This window comes from Cinclus cinclus, chromosome 4 (assembly GCF_963662255.1).
Source record: "Cinclus cinclus chromosome 4, bCinCin1.1, whole genome shotgun sequence".
In the NCBI taxonomy this organism is placed as follows: Eukaryota; Metazoa; Chordata; class Aves; order Passeriformes; family Cinclidae; genus Cinclus; species Cinclus cinclus.
Genome location: NC_085049.1, coordinates 63,198,602 through 63,217,039, shown reverse-complemented (window position 1 = coordinate 63,217,039; position 18,438 = coordinate 63,198,602). Strand labels below are relative to the sequence as shown.

The 18,438-nt window shown below is 43.2% G+C and overlaps 1 protein-coding gene across 4 annotated transcripts; it reads left to right on the top strand.

Annotated features, from left to right (window-relative positions):
* The first annotated feature begins 261 nt into the window (after positions 1–261).
* On the top strand, positions 262–17,825 carry ELK3 (ETS transcription factor ELK3). Of its 4 annotated transcripts, XM_062491425.1 has the most exons (5): positions 262–468; positions 8,695–9,032; positions 9,252–9,486; positions 15,011–15,133; positions 17,726–17,825. In XM_062491425.1, exons 1-5 carry the CDS (start codon positions 262–264, stop codon positions 17,822–17,824), a joined length of 1,002 nt encoding a protein of 333 aa, XP_062347409.1. In that variant the 3' UTR covers position 17,825. The 4 variants fall into 4 exon arrangements, with proteins under 4 accessions (XP_062347409.1, XP_062347410.1, XP_062347407.1 ...); XM_062491426.1 differs by lacking the exon at positions 8,695–9,032 and having other exon boundaries at positions 262–464; positions 9,144–9,486; XM_062491423.1 differs by having other exon boundaries at positions 8,695–9,486.
* The last annotated feature ends 613 nt before the right edge of the window (positions 17,826–18,438 follow it).

Below are 18,438 nucleotides of genomic sequence, written 5' to 3'. Positions count from 1 at the left end.
GAACTTTGTGGGCAGTGCTTTTCTAAATACTTCCTTTATTTTATGTGTCCCTTCAGAGAACAGCAGTGGGAAAAATACTGGAAAAGCAGTGGAAGACCTGTAGGTCTTGTGGATGCTTGGTTGTGAATGATGTGGTAGCTTCCTTTTCTCAATGACATAGGATGACTCCTGCGCAGAGATTATTACTGAAATGAGTGTTGGGTGGAACATCTGCTCCCAAATGTTCTTTTACATTTTTGCTCTCCTTTGTCCCTTGTAGGTATGGAGAGTGCAATCACACTGTGGCAGTTCCTTTTGCAGTTGCTGCTAGACCAGAAACACGAACACCTCATTTGCTGGACGTCTAATGATGGCGAATTCAAGCTGCTCAAGGCAGAAGAAGTGGCTAAGCTGTGGGGACTCAGAAAAAACAAAACTAATATGAATTATGACAAGCTGAGCCGGGCGCTCAGATACTATTATGACAAGGTAAATTTTTTTATTCTCATGCAGAGTAAGAAAATAGAAATGCTACCAGTTAATATTTCTCCTTTCTGTGGAAGCTATTCAGAAGTTCCTCTGGCTAGTCAAGATACTAGAAGGAAAAGATTGTAGAACACAAATATACAAATATTGTAGAACACAAATCTTAGGTGTTCACATTTCTCAGTTTTAGACTCCAGTAAATTCAAGGAGTTTCCCAGCTGTTTCTGAACCCTTTTTGATGAATAGTATATTGTTTTTACTAATCAATATTAAATCTTCTCAGGATTAGTTCTCCTTAAATGGATGTTTCTTAATAAGATATATAAATTCCAAGTTACTATGTTTTACTATTTCCTGTATTCATGAAGATTAAATATTAATAACAAAGACTTATAGATTTTGTATATTAAAAAGGAAAACTTCATAGCCATGCTTACTGGCCTGTTTTCATCTTGATTTTCAGAAAAGGGGGTGAGATGAGATTATACAGTGAGTAATGCCAGTGTTCAGCACAATTAGGGTATGTTTGCTGCCTGCACAAGGCAGTGGAAAGTAGATACTGTTACTGGACTGACCTTACAGTACTGTTGTCATGTATTATTTGTAGTGCACTTATTCTTGCAGGGCACAGTGCTATGCAATCAATCGAACACAGCGATCAAAACCATGTTGATTGCAAATTAACAATGAACATTTGAATGATTGGACTTTTCATGACCCACAGGGGCTCATTCTGAAAAAATCTTTTCGTTTAGGGTTTAGAGGTGTTAGTGTTTTGTCCACTAGAAGTCAGATTTTCCCACTTAATATGTTTCAAAGGTGGCTGACTGAGAAGGCACAAAAGGATTCGGTGAGGACAGTACAGCGGCTGTTCCAAGCAGTTGGTGTGATGAATCCCCTTCACTGAGTGCTAAAAAGGCTTCTGCTCAGCATGGGGAAGCTTGCTTCATTATATGACTCCAGCCCCTCTGGTTATAAACTTGACTGGGATCAGTGCCTGCTGGTGCATGAAGAGCATAGCCAGGCAGAGCCCAAATATGCTGTTAGTGACTGAAGAGACATTGCTTAAAAACAAGGAACAGAATATTTGTAGCACTTATGCTTTGAGATCTCTCTGATCTCTTTAAAGTAATGGAATATAATGGCTCCTTTCCTCAGACTCTCTTGCTTCTTTTATTCCATAACCTTTCTTTTTAACCCCTGTTCTGTTTTCAGTTCCCTGTCCCTAGCACACACACACATACACACCTTTGTCATCTGTTTTGTCTCTGCTTAAGCAGCATCTGCCAGTAGAGTGGCTATAAAGTTTCTTCATCAGGGCTCTGGCTGCTGTCTGTAGAGATGATCTTCTGTCTGACAGTTTTATCTAAGTGTGGCACAAGGATTTTGGCCGTTTTTTCAGGTGTTCTGCAGTCCAGTGGAGGTCATAGCCCCAAGGTGGAAAGAAGGTTAAGTTCTCTATTCCCCATCTACTGCAATCAGGGCTTGAACCAACCCAAACCTATGGCTATTTCTATTTTAAATTGAAAGAGTAACTCCTTTAGAATGGAACAGTGGAGCTTCTCACTCTGGGTATAGTGTTTTGTGTCCTGTAGGTTCCAAGACAGTGGAGAAAGGTGGATTATTGGGAGAGTGCAGAGGGACAGAGCAACTTGCTGCAGGTTTTGAAGTGTGAGAGATAATGGCATAAGATAGCAGATAGTGAATCCTTGTAGAGGTGGCAGGTTGTGCTCAGGAGTGGGTTCAGTCCTAAACACTTCCTCTGCCTTCAGTTCAGTCTGTACCACACAGCACAGAAGGGAAGAAGTCAAAAAAGGGAGGAAAGGCTCTTTGACATTCTTCCTTCCCCCCTGCAGAACAAAAGGGGGAAGGACTGGGGAGGTGAAAGAGCCTCTCTCAGACATTAATGCTCTTTTCCTTTAGACCATTCACCAATTTGTGAGATAAACCCAAAAGCAGTCTAGACTCTGGGGCAGCCCTAACGAGCCTTCTGAGGTCCTTGTCCCCTCCCTACTTGTGTGCAATGATGGATGTGCTGGCAGCTGGGGGTGCTGGGACAAATGGGATGCACACTGAACAAATGAGACAAACGCTGAGCTGCAAATGGGGGAGTGGCAGCAGAAAAGAGGAGGCAGAACACTGGACCAGACTATGGAATTATTGACAGGGATTTCTCCACCTATAACCTAAGTGATCTGGCAGCATGTGAGTTTGAGACAAGGGTCAGTGATTTTTTATGAATTATAGTAGCACATGGGCTGGACCTTCCTTTCTTGGACTGCCCTCTGTTCTTGCTGCATACAGTTGACACTGAACTAATGTTTCATGGTCTATCTGAAATTATTTACCATGGAGAAATATAACATGATTGCTGGATAAATGGGGGTTTTTGAGCTCTGCCTTTTGCTTGAGGGGAACACTGGCTTGTTAAAATTCATCATCTGATTAATCTGAACTTAAAAGTAAATTAATTCCAGCACTGGAGAAAAATAACACAATTAGGACAAGTTCCTTAGCCTGGCTTTGAAAGCAAGCATGACATGCTGTTGAGGCTGATGGCTAGATTTATGTTAAATTCACATAAAAACCACCCCAGGAAATATAGAGTATGGCATGTCTTGATTGTATTTGCTGCCATGATTATAGTTGCTAAAGGTTTATAGATAATCTGAAGACTCTATTTCCTGTTTCATTTGTTCCCCAAATTCCTCGCCCCGCACCCACTCTTATTTTTATTTAATGCATGTCCCCTGTTGCCTCAACAGAGCAGCAGCACAGATGACAGATCACACTGAGGAAAGGCATCCTGCACTCTACCTACAGCTTGTGTCCATCATGTCACACACTTGCTGGTCAGAAATCTCTTGTAGTGCTTTCGGGCAAGGAAATGCTTCAGCACTGTTCCCACACAGAGCACTTCAGCTTGAAGTAAAATACCTTTAAAAGTAGGGTCAATAAGCTGCTTTTTTTGCCCCCCTCAAATTACCCAGTTATTTTGTTTTCATGATAGCTGTAATGGCACATATCTTTTGGAAGTCACCAGGGGTTTCAAGACTACTGAAAGTCCCTATTATTTCAAAAGGACACCACAAGAAAGAAGCTAGTGAGTTTTCCCATTAGGTTTTTTTTTATTGAGGGAAGGAGGGTGAATCCAGGAAATTACATGCCGATACTGACATTAATAGGATGTAGCAGTTGTGGAAGTCATATCCTCAGAAGTTAGGAAATAAAAGAATCACAGTTCCCTGGATAACCCTAATGTTTGCATGAGTTATGCTGCATCTTTAATTATACAGTCACATACCGTTCTGATGAGCAGCTATTCAATACTTTTGCATCCTCTCTGAACAGTATGTGGCCCGAGGCTTTACTCAGTGAGTGCTATTCAGTCTGTTTCAGTTTTAGTTTCAGTTAATGGCTGCCCGCTTGTTTAGATGGCATGGCAGTATGATTTATAGTATTAAAATAATATGGGCTGCTTTGTGCTTATTGCAGTGCCAGGACAGGGCTTCTCAGGTGCTCTCAGGATTTAGAGGTGTCAATGCATTCCCTCCCCTCCCATAACAGGTCAGACCCAGTAACCTGGTTACTAGTCTGTATTGTTAATGTCCAAGTGTGGGTGGAGGCATTGAAGAATTGTTTTGGGCAAGAATCCCTTGCTTGGGTGCTTACTGAACTTAAGGTATAAAGTGATAATGAAAACTATTATTTTACGTTTGGGAGGGTCTTCTTCTAAGACATCTCAGGGGAAATAGAATCCTACAATGAAACAATAGCAGTGTGATTGTGCTGGAGTACCAACTATACATTATGTAGTGGTGCAGGTAAGAGGTGTTACAAATAAATACTTTAAGGGACATTAGAAAGTACCTTTACAGAAAACTGGAAGGAGCTTCATCCAATAGTGATTTATGAAAGTCAAGAAAGTGCTTGGCTGAAATGACATAAATGGTTATGTAGTGGTATCCGTATGGAAAGACAGGAGTAAAGGATTTGATACTCAGTAAGAGGTGATGGGTAGAGAAGAAAACCCAAGAACACCTGTCTCAAAAAGTCACATAAAATAGCACATAAAATAAAATAAAATTATGTGAGAGGAAAGGGATGTCCAGTGAACTGCAGCAGAGAGAGCAAAGAACCTGGTCAGAGGTGCCAGCCTGAGAAATAGTCTTTATGTTCCAGATGGAGGTGAGGGAAGAAAGACTGAAATCCAGCTACGTGAGAGCCTTGATATTCCAAAGCTCGGTATAGGTGAACAGTGTAGTAGCACCTGTGCCTACATTAAAAATATTACAAAATCTGGCTTCTACACACACAGTGTAATAAACATAACTGCATAACCTGTGATGCTAGTAGAATCTGCCTGCCTGCACATGCTGATGTGGACACACTCCCATTTTTCAGAGCAAACCATCCTGCCACAGATTCCTCCTGCCAGCATATGTACTTCAGACATGGAGCGTGAGCAGCCCTCTGTCTGGGTAGGGGTCCCAATAGTTGGAAGCAGCCTGGATAGAGCTCTGGGAGGAATTCATAGCCTGTGTTCCTACACGTGTTGCACCCCTCAGTACTCTTAGAGACAGAGAACTTCCAACACATCCAAGTGAGACTTAGGAGCAGCTACAGCTCTGTTCTTTCTTCTTTTCTGACTGGGGATGTTTAGTACCTACAGAGAATTTCATTCTGCTCTGTCATAAATTTTGAGATCTCAGGCATCCTGATTATAGGTGACTTACTGGAAAGAGGGAAAAATGGTCTTCCTGCTCCTAAGGTCCCTCATTAGTCTGAAGTTTTACGAGGAAGTGGATCCCATTTCCCAGCTCAGTCTCCCAAGTGGCTCCTGCAGCCAGCAAACTTGCCAGCTAACAGGTTTGGGCCAAGCCACTAAAATCCTTCAGTCACCCTGGTAGAATAGTTACACATTTGCTCTGAATGGCTCAAACACAGAGTAGGAGTCAGAGCTGATAAAAATAAAACACAAAGACCTGATAGATTTCAGTAGTGCATATGCATAGTTGACACAACCCCTCCCCAGAATAGTGTAGTTTAAGCTGCGGGGAGAACCAGTCTGCCGAGCCTTTGGCACCAGCTCAGCCAGCTCTGTGGAGGACGGGCAGAGGAGACCCATCCCTGCAGCTGGTGATTCAGAGCTCTCGGGTGAGGTGGTTTTGGAAGGGCTCATAAAGAGAGTTCCCGAAGTGCTGGGGAGTGGGAGCCTGAGCTCCCTGGCACGGCCGATGTGCTGAGCAGGCAGCAGGCACAGCTTTCCAAGCACTTCTCCATGGGCTGGGGTGGGCACGCTTGCTGTAGTCAGTTTTGTACATGGGGGCAGAGGAGGGGAAGTATAGTGTTCAAGAAGCCAAGAGGGGCATTCCCTGCTGCCTGCCCTCTCTCCGAGTGTCAGAGAGTGCTGTCTATTGATAAGATTTTCTTTTGAGCTGTTGGACTGGAGCCCCTGCTCTTGACCTGGTCGCTCATTTCTTGTCTGCTGCAGCTGCATGGACCCAGCGGTCCTACCCCGGCCCCCTGCAGCCCTGGCCAGCAGCCACTAGCACTCATTGCAAGCATGTTCATGAGGGAATTTACATAGAAAATTGGAACAACAACAATAAAATAGGGCTAAATGTTCATATACACTTACTGTCCTGCTACCAAGCAAGTGGTCTAGTCTTCCCGCAGATGCAGGAAAGCACAATTCTTTGCCCTTTCAGACTGCTTGTTGTGGTGCCTGTCACTGTCTTCTGTGGTTTGAGCCATCATACCTCAGAATGATTCTGACAGATCACTGAGGTGATGGTAAAAATACGCTGCTTTTTACCTTCAATTATTTGTCAAGAAATATGGAAAAGTCGCTGCCTTTCCGAGGCACTTCATTAATTAGTGTCCTTATTTTCTCTTGCACCCTGGTGGAGATTTCCTCAGGCTACACATTTAAGAGAAGCCTGCAAAGTGCTTGAGGGATATGCACTTTGAATCTTTTCATCTCCAGCCCCCGTTAAGTGGGCCTTTGCTGCAGGCTGGCAGAGTTGGAGGAGCAGCACTACAATGTTCTTAAAATATAACTGTATTTAATAATAACAAAGGAAGTAGAAACTCACCAGTCCATTCAGTTGCTTTGTATAGCAATGTTCCCCCATTTCAAACCTGCATCAATGTAAAAGTACAATCCTTAAAAACATTTAATTTTGTTCTGCTGGGAGTTACATTTTCCAAGGAGGATCTCGGTTGCTAGTGCTTGATTTAACAATAATTCAAAGTTGCTAGGGGCAGAGGGAAGGCATTATTTTAAATTAAAAAATACATATTAAAGAAAGAAAACAAAAATCTACTTGGGATGAGATTTTTTTCATATGTGAGTAGTTTGGAGGTTTTGCTCTTTGGAAAAAGCACGAACAGAAAAAGTGCAATCATCCAATTTTGCACCTAATTAGCAGTGAAAAAAAAATAGGCCAAGCCCAAAGCCATGGGAATTAATGCTCATGCAAATTGAGATTCTGTGGGCTAACTGTTTCTCCTGAACCTTCAGAGGGCAAAAAAAGACACTGCAGCATCTGCCAGGTGGGTAGATGTGTGTACAATTCAGTATGGAAGAAGGCAGTTTGTGCCTTTAGTCTGAACTTGCTGAATTTAATTCTTCTCTTTGCTACAGATCACTGTTATCATCTTGGGAAACAACCTTCTCTATTCGTGCCACAGCTCCTGACCTGTGATGCAAAGCTGCATCCCAGGGTTTTTGTTTAGTTTTGTATTCAAGAAGGTGCCTGAATGAAATGCCAGTACATTTAGACAGATGAATTACAGAGTACAGTAGCTCAGCTGAAAGACAGAAGAGGTTCTGATACCCAAGTGCAGATTCTTCTTTCACAAAATGATACTTGCTTTTGTGACTGAACAAAGTGTAGTGCAGGCTCTACAAGCACCTGGCACTATGAGTTGTCTATATAGAGAAAAGGATGATGCTTCTTTTCCTTAATTTTCTTTTTAATTTTCAGTCAGTTTAACAAATGTTTTCACTATTGGAGTCAGAAGCTATGGTAGAATGAAAAACGAATTAGATTTCTAGGAAATTTGTAAATATTTACATTCCCATATGTACAGCAAAGCAGATGTCTGCAGAACACCAGCTGGAGGTGCAGCAGATGTGCTGGACTAAAGGGAAGCCTCTTGAAAGAGTTTTTCAGAGGCAACTTAACAAACTCTCCACCAGGGGTTTCAGGAAGAGAGAAACTGGCACAGAAATCTCAGGACATACTTCTTTTGTTCTGCAGCACTTGTCTTAGGCTGGTAAAGGTTCCATCCCCTAGGCCAGGCCTGTGCCATAAAGTGCCTTTGTAGAGGAGCTCACATATCCTTGGGAATTGTGTTAGAGCAGGCAGCCAACCTGGGTTCACAGGAGGAGCACTGGGACTAGAAACAGGATGCTCATAAAAAGTCTCAAAATGAATCAGTTATTTACATAAAGGGGATACTTCAAGAAAAATAATAAATGGTTCTACAAACCTTTGAGAGGTTTGGGACTTTTTCAATAATTAGTTTCCATGGTTAGTTTAGACTGATGAAAACCTGCCTGCACCAGTGAGCGTCCTGAGCCTAATGCAGGCCTGGAGATGGTACAGGGGATATGGCAGGACCCAAGTATCTTTTCCAGGGGTTGCAAGGGGTTGCATTTTTCATGACATAAATTCATGATCATTGACAGAAAGACAAAAGTCACTGTAAGTTTAACTCAATCCTTTCCTTATGTGGTAAGGAAAAGAAGGTAAATAACTGGGGCCAGGAGGCTGAGGTGGTTTTGTCCCTTGCAGACATTCTGAGAGTACTTCATCCTCAGGGTAGTTTGTGTCAGTTTTAGGAGGCACGGATGAAGGAGTTTGCCTTTATTGTGGAATGCAAGTGGTAGCATGGCTCGAATCCACAAGGCAACAGGATTTTTTTTACTGGAAAGAAAATATTCCCAAGCTGCTTCTGAGGAAGCAGAAGTCAAACAGGCCACCAGTAAGTCTTTGTCACCAAGTGATGGTGGTTTTGGTGGAAACCATGAGGAGCTAGGAGTGGAGTCCCTGGCTGAGCAGGGAGAGGTATTGGAATAAGCCAAGGATGATCAGCATTTGGAGCCCCAAAAAACGACTTGCATAGCTTGATGAGGGAGCAGTGCCCCCTGCCCTTGTGTGTGCAGTACTGGGTGCCTCTGAAATGCTGATCTTTCTAGCACCTTCTTTGTATTTGCAGAACATCATCAAGAAAGTGATCGGACAAAAATTTGTATACAAGTTTGTCTCCTTTCCTGAGATTTTAAAAATGGATCCACATGCTGTGGAAATCAGCAGAGAGAGCCTTTTGCTGCAGGACAGCGACTGTAAGATGCCTTCGGAGAGCAGGGACCAGCACAAGCACAGCTTGTCAGCACTGAAAAGCACAAGCCGTAATGAATATATCCACTCTGGCCTGTACTCCTCTTTCACTATCAACTCTCTGCAGAACCAGCCAGACCCTTACAAGACAATCAAAACAGAAAAACTGGAGAAATCAGAAGGAAACACACCAGTTGAAGAAGTCCGGACTGTTATCAGATTTGTGACAAACAAAACAGACAAACAAGTTACGAGGCCCATGGTGTCGTTGCCTTCTACTTCTGAAACAGCAGCTGCCTCTGCTTTCCTCAACTCTTCAGTATCAGCTAAAATATCTTCCTTAATGCTACCCAACAGTGCCAGCATTTCATCTCCATCATCATCGTCCTCCAGGTCACCCTCTGTGTCTCCCACCTCACCCCTCCCTACAGAACACAGGAGCTTCTTCCTTGACTCCAGTTGCCACGACTCAGATTCCCTTGAGCCTCTGAACCTCTCCTCAGGCTCCAAGGCCAAATCCCCATCTCTTCCCCCAAAGGCTAAAAAACCCAAAGGCTTGGAAATCTCTGCCCCACCTATGATTCTCTCCAGCACCGACATCGGTTCCATCGCCCTCAACAGCCCCGCACTTCCTTCGGGATCCCTGACTCCAGCTTTCTTCACTGCACAGGTAAGACCTGCCTGTCTCCAAGCGTTCCCTCCATGTGGGATCTTAGTTCTGTTAGTGTTAGTTAGTTCTGGGGGTCTGTCACCACCTGATGGGGAAAACACCCCAACTTATGGGAAGGAGGGAAGCACAGCAGCTCTGAACAAGGGGTGGAAAGTAGGTTTCTCCTGGGGTTTGTTCCTAATTGAGTGTGGGAAAAGCCATCACAGTTCACAGACTGCCTGAAAGAATAAGGAGATGGACAGCCATTAGTGAATTTTTTATCACTTCAAACCAGCCTCCAGATCTACTAAACAAATGGGAAAAAGCCAAAAAGAAAACCACAGGGGTTTGTAGGTCACAACTTGAGCATGTGGGATGCTTGGTTAGATTTCTCTACTAGATGTTGCATCCATTGGAACAGTGTGACCTTTCTGTTAATTTCTGAATACAGAGCAAATTAAATGGTTTCTAAAACAGGCTCTGAGGTCAGTTTCAATTTCCAAAGTTGTACAAATTCATAGAGTACTTGCCAGAGCTTCCCTTCAGCACAGACCTACTGAATAACCAGAAGATTATTTTGTTCATTTTAATAACGTATTTTTGGTAATGTCAACAGTGAGTTCTCATTTTCAAGCTAGTCTATGAAAAAAAGCCTAGGAGTTCAGAGTAGAAGAGGAAAATCATATAGATATGACTCAGTATGTTCATTGGTGAGTTTTGTCTTACAACATGTACTGGTTTGAAAAGCAAAACCAGTGAGACTTCAAGTCAGTAATACAATTTTTAATAGGGAAGAGAAAAAGGAAAAACAAAATACATGCAATAATAAAAAAAAATTAAAACCACTGACAGAGTCAGAATACAACCTGATACCCTGTCAGTCAGGGTGTTGGTGCAGTTTTCCTCCAAAGGGTCCAGCGATGATGTGGAAAAAAAGTCTAGTTCTTCCTCTGGAATCCAGTGGAAAAAGGCTGCCTTTGGTGTTCTAAACCTCAGTTTTTATCTAGGTAGGAATGGCTTGGCTTGTCCTCCTGGCTGGAGCATCTCCCAGTGGGATGATGTAATCTTATCAGTTATACAGTAGGACTCAATGGCCCATCAACAGAAGATTACTTCCCACAGAGATAAGGGTGATCACCCTTCTCAGTTATGGCCCATCAACAGAAGACTTTTCCCACAGAGATAAGGATCATCACCCTTCTCAGATGGTAATAGAATATATATCTTGTATTGTAAACCAGGACACAACACCACCTCAAAATTAGACAAGAAAAAAAATCCAAGAATAAGATTATCCCAATGTGGAACATCCCCCAAGATCCCCAGTCCTGCAGTAAGTTGATGCAAATACTAGCATTGAATGTAGCAAACCAGACAGTAAATAAATGAGTACAAAGGTGTGTTTCAAGCCCTCACTCATTTCAGACTGCCTAGAAGACACATGGTATCCAGAATCCCATCACCTCTGCCCTGTCTGAAGGTGTTGGGGGTGTTTGATGCAGGCAGCACTGTGTGCCTGCACAGCACAAAGGCCTGGCAGAAGTGAGAGTGCTGACAAGTGCTCTCAGCCAGCACAGCACTTGCTCTCCTTGAGCTTGTCAGCTGGCTGCAGGGTGAGTTTGTGCAGCTCTGACACACCTGTAAGCCACAGAGACACAAAGCTGTGTCACCAAGAAAGAGCAGTCTGTGGGTTGACACCTGTCATTTTTGACATCATAAAGGCTTTAAGTGAAGTTATGTTTGGCAGGAAGGACAGAAGTGTGGCAAACCAAAACAGAGATGCATTGACAAACATAATCTCTAACTGTGGTATAACCACAGTATTTTTTTTGTAGGGAGCAAATCTGACAACATCAAATGACAACCAGACACAATGACAGCGTGAGTTATTTCAAACCCACTTTAATCTGCTGTTTCCCAAACCACAGGATGAACAGAGTTTTGTTTAATTTTGTAATTATTTATTTGAATATTTAACTTTCTCATGCACCTATAAACTGATGTGCTTACTGCCCTTAAAGATGTAAAAGGGAATTATGTTGAGGACTGTGGCACTGCTGTAGCAGGAGGGATAGCTAAGGCTGTGATGAATATTACCCAAATTAAAGCCATCACAAATCTTTTTTACAGGTTGTCCTATCACCAAAGAGGCACGTGGTATTCGTGTAGGGTAGTTCCTAGGTCTAATTATTTAAACTTTGGCTATACAGCAATATAGCTTTTATCCTCTCCTTTGGCCTTCTTTTGCTAGTGTGGGTAAGAAGCACCCTGCATACTAAACACTTGTCCTAGTGAATATAAAATGAAAACTACATAGCAGCTGTCTTCAGATAACTGCAATATCACAATGCACAATAACTAAAGCCATAATTTAGACTGGAAATCTGCTGTTCATCCCATTATCCAAGGAAGAACATGCATCGTATCTCAAACGTTCTCTGATTTATCAGATCCCAGTGTGAAACACCTGCTGCCAGGGGCTGGTGCAGAACAGGATGCCTGCTCCAGGAGAGATGTACGTTCTGAGAAGGTCCTGATGCCTGAGAGGATATTTCAAATATCTCTGAAATTTGAAAGGCTTTCCAGTGTACTTGCTGGTCATGAGGAATACCCTCAGATGGAACGCTGTGAAATGGCACATGATATACACAATCAATTTTAGAACAGAAATGTATGTGTGACAGCACTTGCTTGCTTTCCAACAGCTTGCACTTACACACGTTGTCACAGAAGTCAGGAGCTATGAGCATCATTTCTTGACGTAATCATCTCTGTGCTATTAAATATTTCTATTTAAACTGCTCCTGTGCTTAGATTACAATGACATTTTAAAAGTAGGAACTTCCCAATGGGTTCTTATCTAATACTAGTTGTATGCTTGCATGTGGGTAGAAAATGAAGTGACACATCAATTTCTGTGTATAATTTAGGGATAGCCTGTCCTGTGGTGTTGTTTACACTTAGGTTTCCTCTGGTGGTTTTGATGCTTGGCTGATGGCAATACTGAGAACAGGCCTGGGAGGCCCTGTGCGTTTTTTGCATTAAATATTAAACAGATTGGGAGGCTTGCTTTGGCTGGCTCTTGGTTCTGGCAGAACTTGCAGACATTAGTGCTCTGCTCATCAAACAATGAGCTTTTGCTTAGCAGTGTTTTAAGCATGTTAGCGTGTTTCCAGAGATGAACGGAGGGCAACTCAGTTTTTCAGGTCTGTCTGAAGATTTGCTTTGGCTGCATCTAGGTAGGAATAAGCACCTCCAAGTTTTCCTCATTATTTTCAGAAGACCCCCTCAAGAACTGCACTTTGAGTTCTGGATATCTGCAGCTTCTTAGAGGAAAAATAAAGAATGGGGGCTGCTCACTGGAGTTCTTGGTACAGTTGTAACAGTACTGTGTCCTTAGTTGAATGTTGTTGTGTCCAGCTACTTAAATCTTTTGGTTTTAAGGTTAGCAGGCTCTTCTGTAAGTAGATCTGAGTGTTTATCCTGACCTAATTCAGTGTGTTGTCAGTGTCATAAATCTCCACTGGTAGCCACCTGCCAATGGAACATCAGCTTGAAATGCAGTACAGGAAAGGGGCTCTTCCTGGTGCTGCTGATTTCCTTCCCCATGAAAGCACTGCAGTCCTGGGAAGAGAGTGTTTGTAAAGGATCCTTGACAGGTGCCTGCTTGTCAATTTTTTTTTGTGTGTGTTTTTTTTTGTTTTGTTTTGTTTTGTTTGTTTGTTTTTTGACAAGAGCTGTCACTTGATGAGATCAAGACTGAGCTCCTCTCCTTGCCAGGCCTCCAGCGACTCTTTTCCCCTTTCACTGGCATGCAGATATATCCCAACCCTTACTGGTACTCCTGTGACCTGCTGAGTTACTGCATCAACACTTTTTGCTTTCCCAGTGATACCACAGGTTTATTACTCCTTGGGACAAACATGGTTTCTTCCACGGGGTTTGGTGTTTCTGATTCAACTTCTTCAGCACAAGAAAGGTGGCAGGGTCCTTTCCCTGCACATTTCTCCACGAACCCTACTTCATCTGAGATTCCTTAGCAAAACCATTCAAGAGCAGCCAAGGTCTTTTTTATTAAACAGCCTTTCAGAATCACCAGGGTAACTTTCATGTTTGCTGGTCCTTGTCTTGCCCATCTCTTCTGCTGGTGCCAAAATTACTTTGACCCTGTTGTGAACTGCAGTGCAAGCAAGTCACAGCAGGTCTGTGTTTCCGTGTGCCCGCACAGAGCCCAGGCACCCATGCCTCGGGCACTGCTTGGCAGGTGAACCTGTGACCCTCGACATGGACGTGAGCTGTGGCAGTGCCTGTGTGAGCCTGCTTCTGGCAGAGAGCAGGTGGGATGGGCCCTGGTGTCAGCAGCTGCTAAGGGGAGACCCCCGGCTGCAATTGCCCTATGTGAGAGTTTGTATTTCTGGCTTGGTGAGGAGCACCAGAATACATGACCTGCTGGTTACTATAGGGAGATGCAGGTACTAACTTATCTTCTGTCTTCTCTTTGCACATTTTAAACTCTGGACAAAAGGATGCCCCAGTTCAGCAGAGCACTGAGGCAGTTGTTTGACACAGCAAAGCACATGCTTGCTTGCTAAGTGTGTAGTCAAATTCCATTAAGTACTTTGCTAAATAGGACTGATTTTGATAATTGGCATCAAGGTTACTGGTGAGATTAACTTGTTATGCCAAATACTTTTTTCAAAACTGTCACATTCTTTTTTGGCATGATAAAAGTTATTCCAGATACAGAATAATTCACATAATTCTTCATTTGAATTAAGATTTCCACGTGCTCTAACTCTATGTCTCCTCCAGTTGTGCTTTAAAAATCCTAAAGGGCAATCCCAGAAATTCTTGTGCATCGTGGCACTGGAAGGAGGCACCTCTGAGTTAGGAAAAGCCTTGGATTCTAAGTTCTTGCCATTTTGGTTCTTTTTAAAACAATCAGCTGTGCTCTTTGCTGTTCCCCTGGGCACCCAGCCCATACACCTGTCTCTCCCTGCTCAGCCCCATGCATTGCCAGCTTCTTGAATCCTCTTCCATTACAAAGATGCACCATCTTTGGATGGCAGTTTACTCCATGGCAGTAAACATCAAAGGCCAGCAGCGACTCTTTCAGCTCCATACACAAAAAATGCTTCAAAGCTGCAGTCAGGTCAAGGAATTCAAGAAGTCAGGTCAAGGCTGCCCTTCAAAAGGCAAAAACTGATTCTGAAGGAGACTAGGTGGTGTTGGCAGGCACTGGGGCACAACATGGTATTATTCTGTATGTTACACAGTTGCATGAGCATGGTTCAAATAAACAATAACTGTGCATCTCATTAAGCAAACAGAAATGAAATCAATTGGCATATGAAGGAATATTAAATGTGCAGTTATGCAGAGACAGAATGCAGGGCTGGATGGGCCACTGCTGCTGACAATGCTGTGTATCTGAATTCATTGGAAAACAGAGCCAGTAGATGCTGTGTGAGGCTTTAGGGGTGGTGAGTGCTGCATGGAGCTGTAACTCTGAGCTGTGCATCATGGTGTGTTTTTTGTCTTGCAGACCCCCAGTGGATTATTGCTGACCCCCAGCCCGCTGCTGTCCAGCATTCACTTCTGGAGCAGCCTCAGTCCTGTTGCTCCTCTGAGTCCTGCCAGGCTGCAAGGACCGAACACTCTGTTCCAGGTAGGTCTTCCCAAGGCACAGGTTTCATTGCTAAATGCACATATATGGAAAAGACATTGTGGGAACATCGCATCCATCTGGAGCTTTTCAAACAGATCAAGAAAACACAGGCATGAACAGGCACTTTAAAGAGAGGCCTACTTACTTGTACCCTCTTCCAATACTTGGCAGCACAGTCAGAACCTACATGGCAGTGTCTGCTGTAGAAAGCACACGCATACTGTGTGAAGGAAAGAAACAGAAATGCTGGACCCCAGACAGAGCAGGTAACAGAGCTCTCAGAGCTGCAGGAAGAGAGTACAGACCAGTCAGTGACCAGCCAGGAGAGGGCTGGAACATGGACTCTGGGAAAACCAAGAAAGACAGTTTGGGTCTCACCACCAGTGAGGTGGGTGTATGTTTATCCTTTTGTTCTAACGAGCTACTTCTCACTCAGAACAACAAGGCTCTCTGAACCTGAAGGCTCCATTTCCAGTTCTCCTGCCAGTTATCCATGTGTCCTCAGCCAAGGACATACCTCTGAGCATGACCCTGCTGTATGTAACAGCAGAAAGGCAGCATTGTGCCTGCTGTCTCCTGAGTATTGGCAGAGTAAAATTCTCTTAAGTTTTATAGAGATATGGAAAGTACAGAAGCAATTAAATAACCCACGATGGCCACAGCACTCAGCTGCAGCATTTGCCTGAGCCTCAGGAAGAAGATGGTAGGGATGGTATTTGCAGCTCCAGCTGTCGCTGCTGCGAAACAGCTGATTCATTAAGTCACAGAAGAAATTATGTTGATCTGCTGATTGGCAAGGAACCTAATGGCCATCTGCCCAGCTGAAGGTGCCAGGACACCCCTGGAATGAACACCCTGACTGCTGTGGGGGGCCAGCATTAACAGTAGAGAAGGCTACTGCTGGACAGGGGCCCTGTGTTAGTCTCTGAACCCTCAGGAAGGCTGGCTGCCCAAATCCAGGGCTGGGCTTTAGCTCAAGAAGTTGCTCAGGTACTGTCTGCACTGGGATAATCAGTCTTTCTACCTCCAGTTGCACATGTTGCTCAGGGATCCTTATTTGCATTTCAGATAAACTCATTCATCCCTACTGGGCCTTAGTTTTGCACACATGGATAGAAACAGCCAGACATTTCATCTGAGAAGTGCCTGTGCCAAGACCTGGAATGAGCTTGTAGGGACACATGCTGGCCATTCCCTGGGGTAATGGAAAGTTAGGAGTGGCCTTGGCTTTCCCTTCTGAGACCCAAAGGGTCTTATAAAGGATGTTTGATTCAAGCAAAGGCCACGATGACAAGTTGTAGAGCACAAAGCCTTATTTAACAGCAAATAGGAAACGAAAACCACAGCTGAATGCTGGCCAAGCCCACTGAGAACTGATGGGTCAGCCAGTGTAGGTGTCAGGGTAGAGCTCTCCTCAGGCTGCCTGCACAGGCCAGCCCACACTCTGTGCATACCCAGGGAAGAGCCTGTAATCATGTTCTGTGCTTTAATGAATCTTGGCAGAAGTGATAGAAGCATTTCCTGAGGTTTGGTGTGCTTAAAGCAGAGGTTATCAGCCAGTTTGGGCCACTTCAGGAGCATGGTGCCAGACGCCCTGCAGCACTGTGCTACTCAGCCTGGCTTTACACAGAGTGGTGGAAGACAGGTATCACCACCTACCACCTGAATGGAAGAGGAAACTTGTTATGAGCACGTTATTATATGCATGTGGAGGGCGTGGTTACACCACACTTGGCTGTCCAAGGACCAATCCGATAAGGGGTAAAAAATACACCAGGTGCTTCAAGTTGTTCAGCTCAGTCTCTCTCAAGCCAACAGAAACCCAACACAGCTCATGGAGCTGGGCCTCGAGGCCAGATCAGTATCTACCACTGCCTCATGCTGCAGCAAGTTTATTCCACCTACTTGCTTTTCTCAAGTCAGATGTTAAGAACTAGTCAATACCCAGCACTGCAGGCAAGGTGCAGTCACGATGCCATCACGAACTAGGAATATACGGCTTGTGTATTGGATAAGGTTTTTTGCACAGTACTTCTGAAGCAGCAGGCAACAATAAATGACAATACATTCTGCTTTGCATGCTGAGTAGTGTAGCTAGTTTGTAGTTTCTGAGTGAATACAAAACCTGTAACTGCTTTAGAGTAATTTTCCCCATGCTTTGTATGCCCAGTTTTACTTTTTCTGCCCTAAAACTACATCTCAACTTTCACTTTTGCCAAACTCTTTCCTGGATAAAAGAAAGACAAAAAGGATGTATTGTAATTATTAGTGTGTAGACTGAAAAATATTTTTGGAAGCAGAGTGGATGGCAGATTCCTCTGTAGTGTTCACTTCTCCAGGGTGATGATAAATGTATTATGTGAACTTCTATATAAAAATTAGCCAATAACAGATTTTTATATCCTTGTTAATTTACAAATTATTCAGGCTTTGTCCTCTATCTTGCTGATAGAGGCATTTGGTAGATGTCTTACTGAATAGACATCACAACTCTTGAAACCATCTGGAGCCAGTTGCTAATCTAAATCCACGTGCTTCTTGGGCTGAATGTTTTGAGATAAGGAGTAATTTTTACTTTTTGGCCTCTTACAGTTTCCGACTCTGCTAAATGGTCACATACCAGTGCCACTCCCCAGTCTGGACAGAGCCTCTTCACCAGTACTGCTTTCTCCAAATGCTCAGAAATCCTGATGATGCCTCACCCCACAAAGGATGTGTTGGTGGATTTAACACTTCATTCCTATGGGCTAGTTTTTCCTGTGTCATGAGAAGGACATTGTGAAACCCTTTATTACTTTGGTTTGCACTTTTCATTACATGGATAATCTACTTTTATTATGTTAGCATTTTCCAACAGTGTTTATATATAAAAGTATATATAAATCTGTTATGCATTAAATGAATTATAATTTTTTATATCATAGCTCTCAAGTGTTGAACACTTCTGTTGTTGATGAAGTCCTTTTCTCAATGGATCATAACAATGTATCTAATAGGGATGTGAAGCTTCTTTTTAATCCCTTTTCCTGCATATTATGCATTGCGCTTGTGTAAACTATAACCGGCTGTGCCTTCTTTTGCATAAAGTCATGTAAATGATTTATATATTTTTTAGTATTAAGATAAAAAGTTGAAAGAAAAAAACTAGTATTGAACAGCCCTATGGTAGTATTTCAGTATTTTCTCCACAAATAGGCCATATGATGCAGTGTATTGATATACCTTTGTATTAAGTGCTTTCAAATTGTATAAAAATAGCCTTATAATTTTTCTTTGCCGAAGTGGAAAATTTAATCCATGTTACA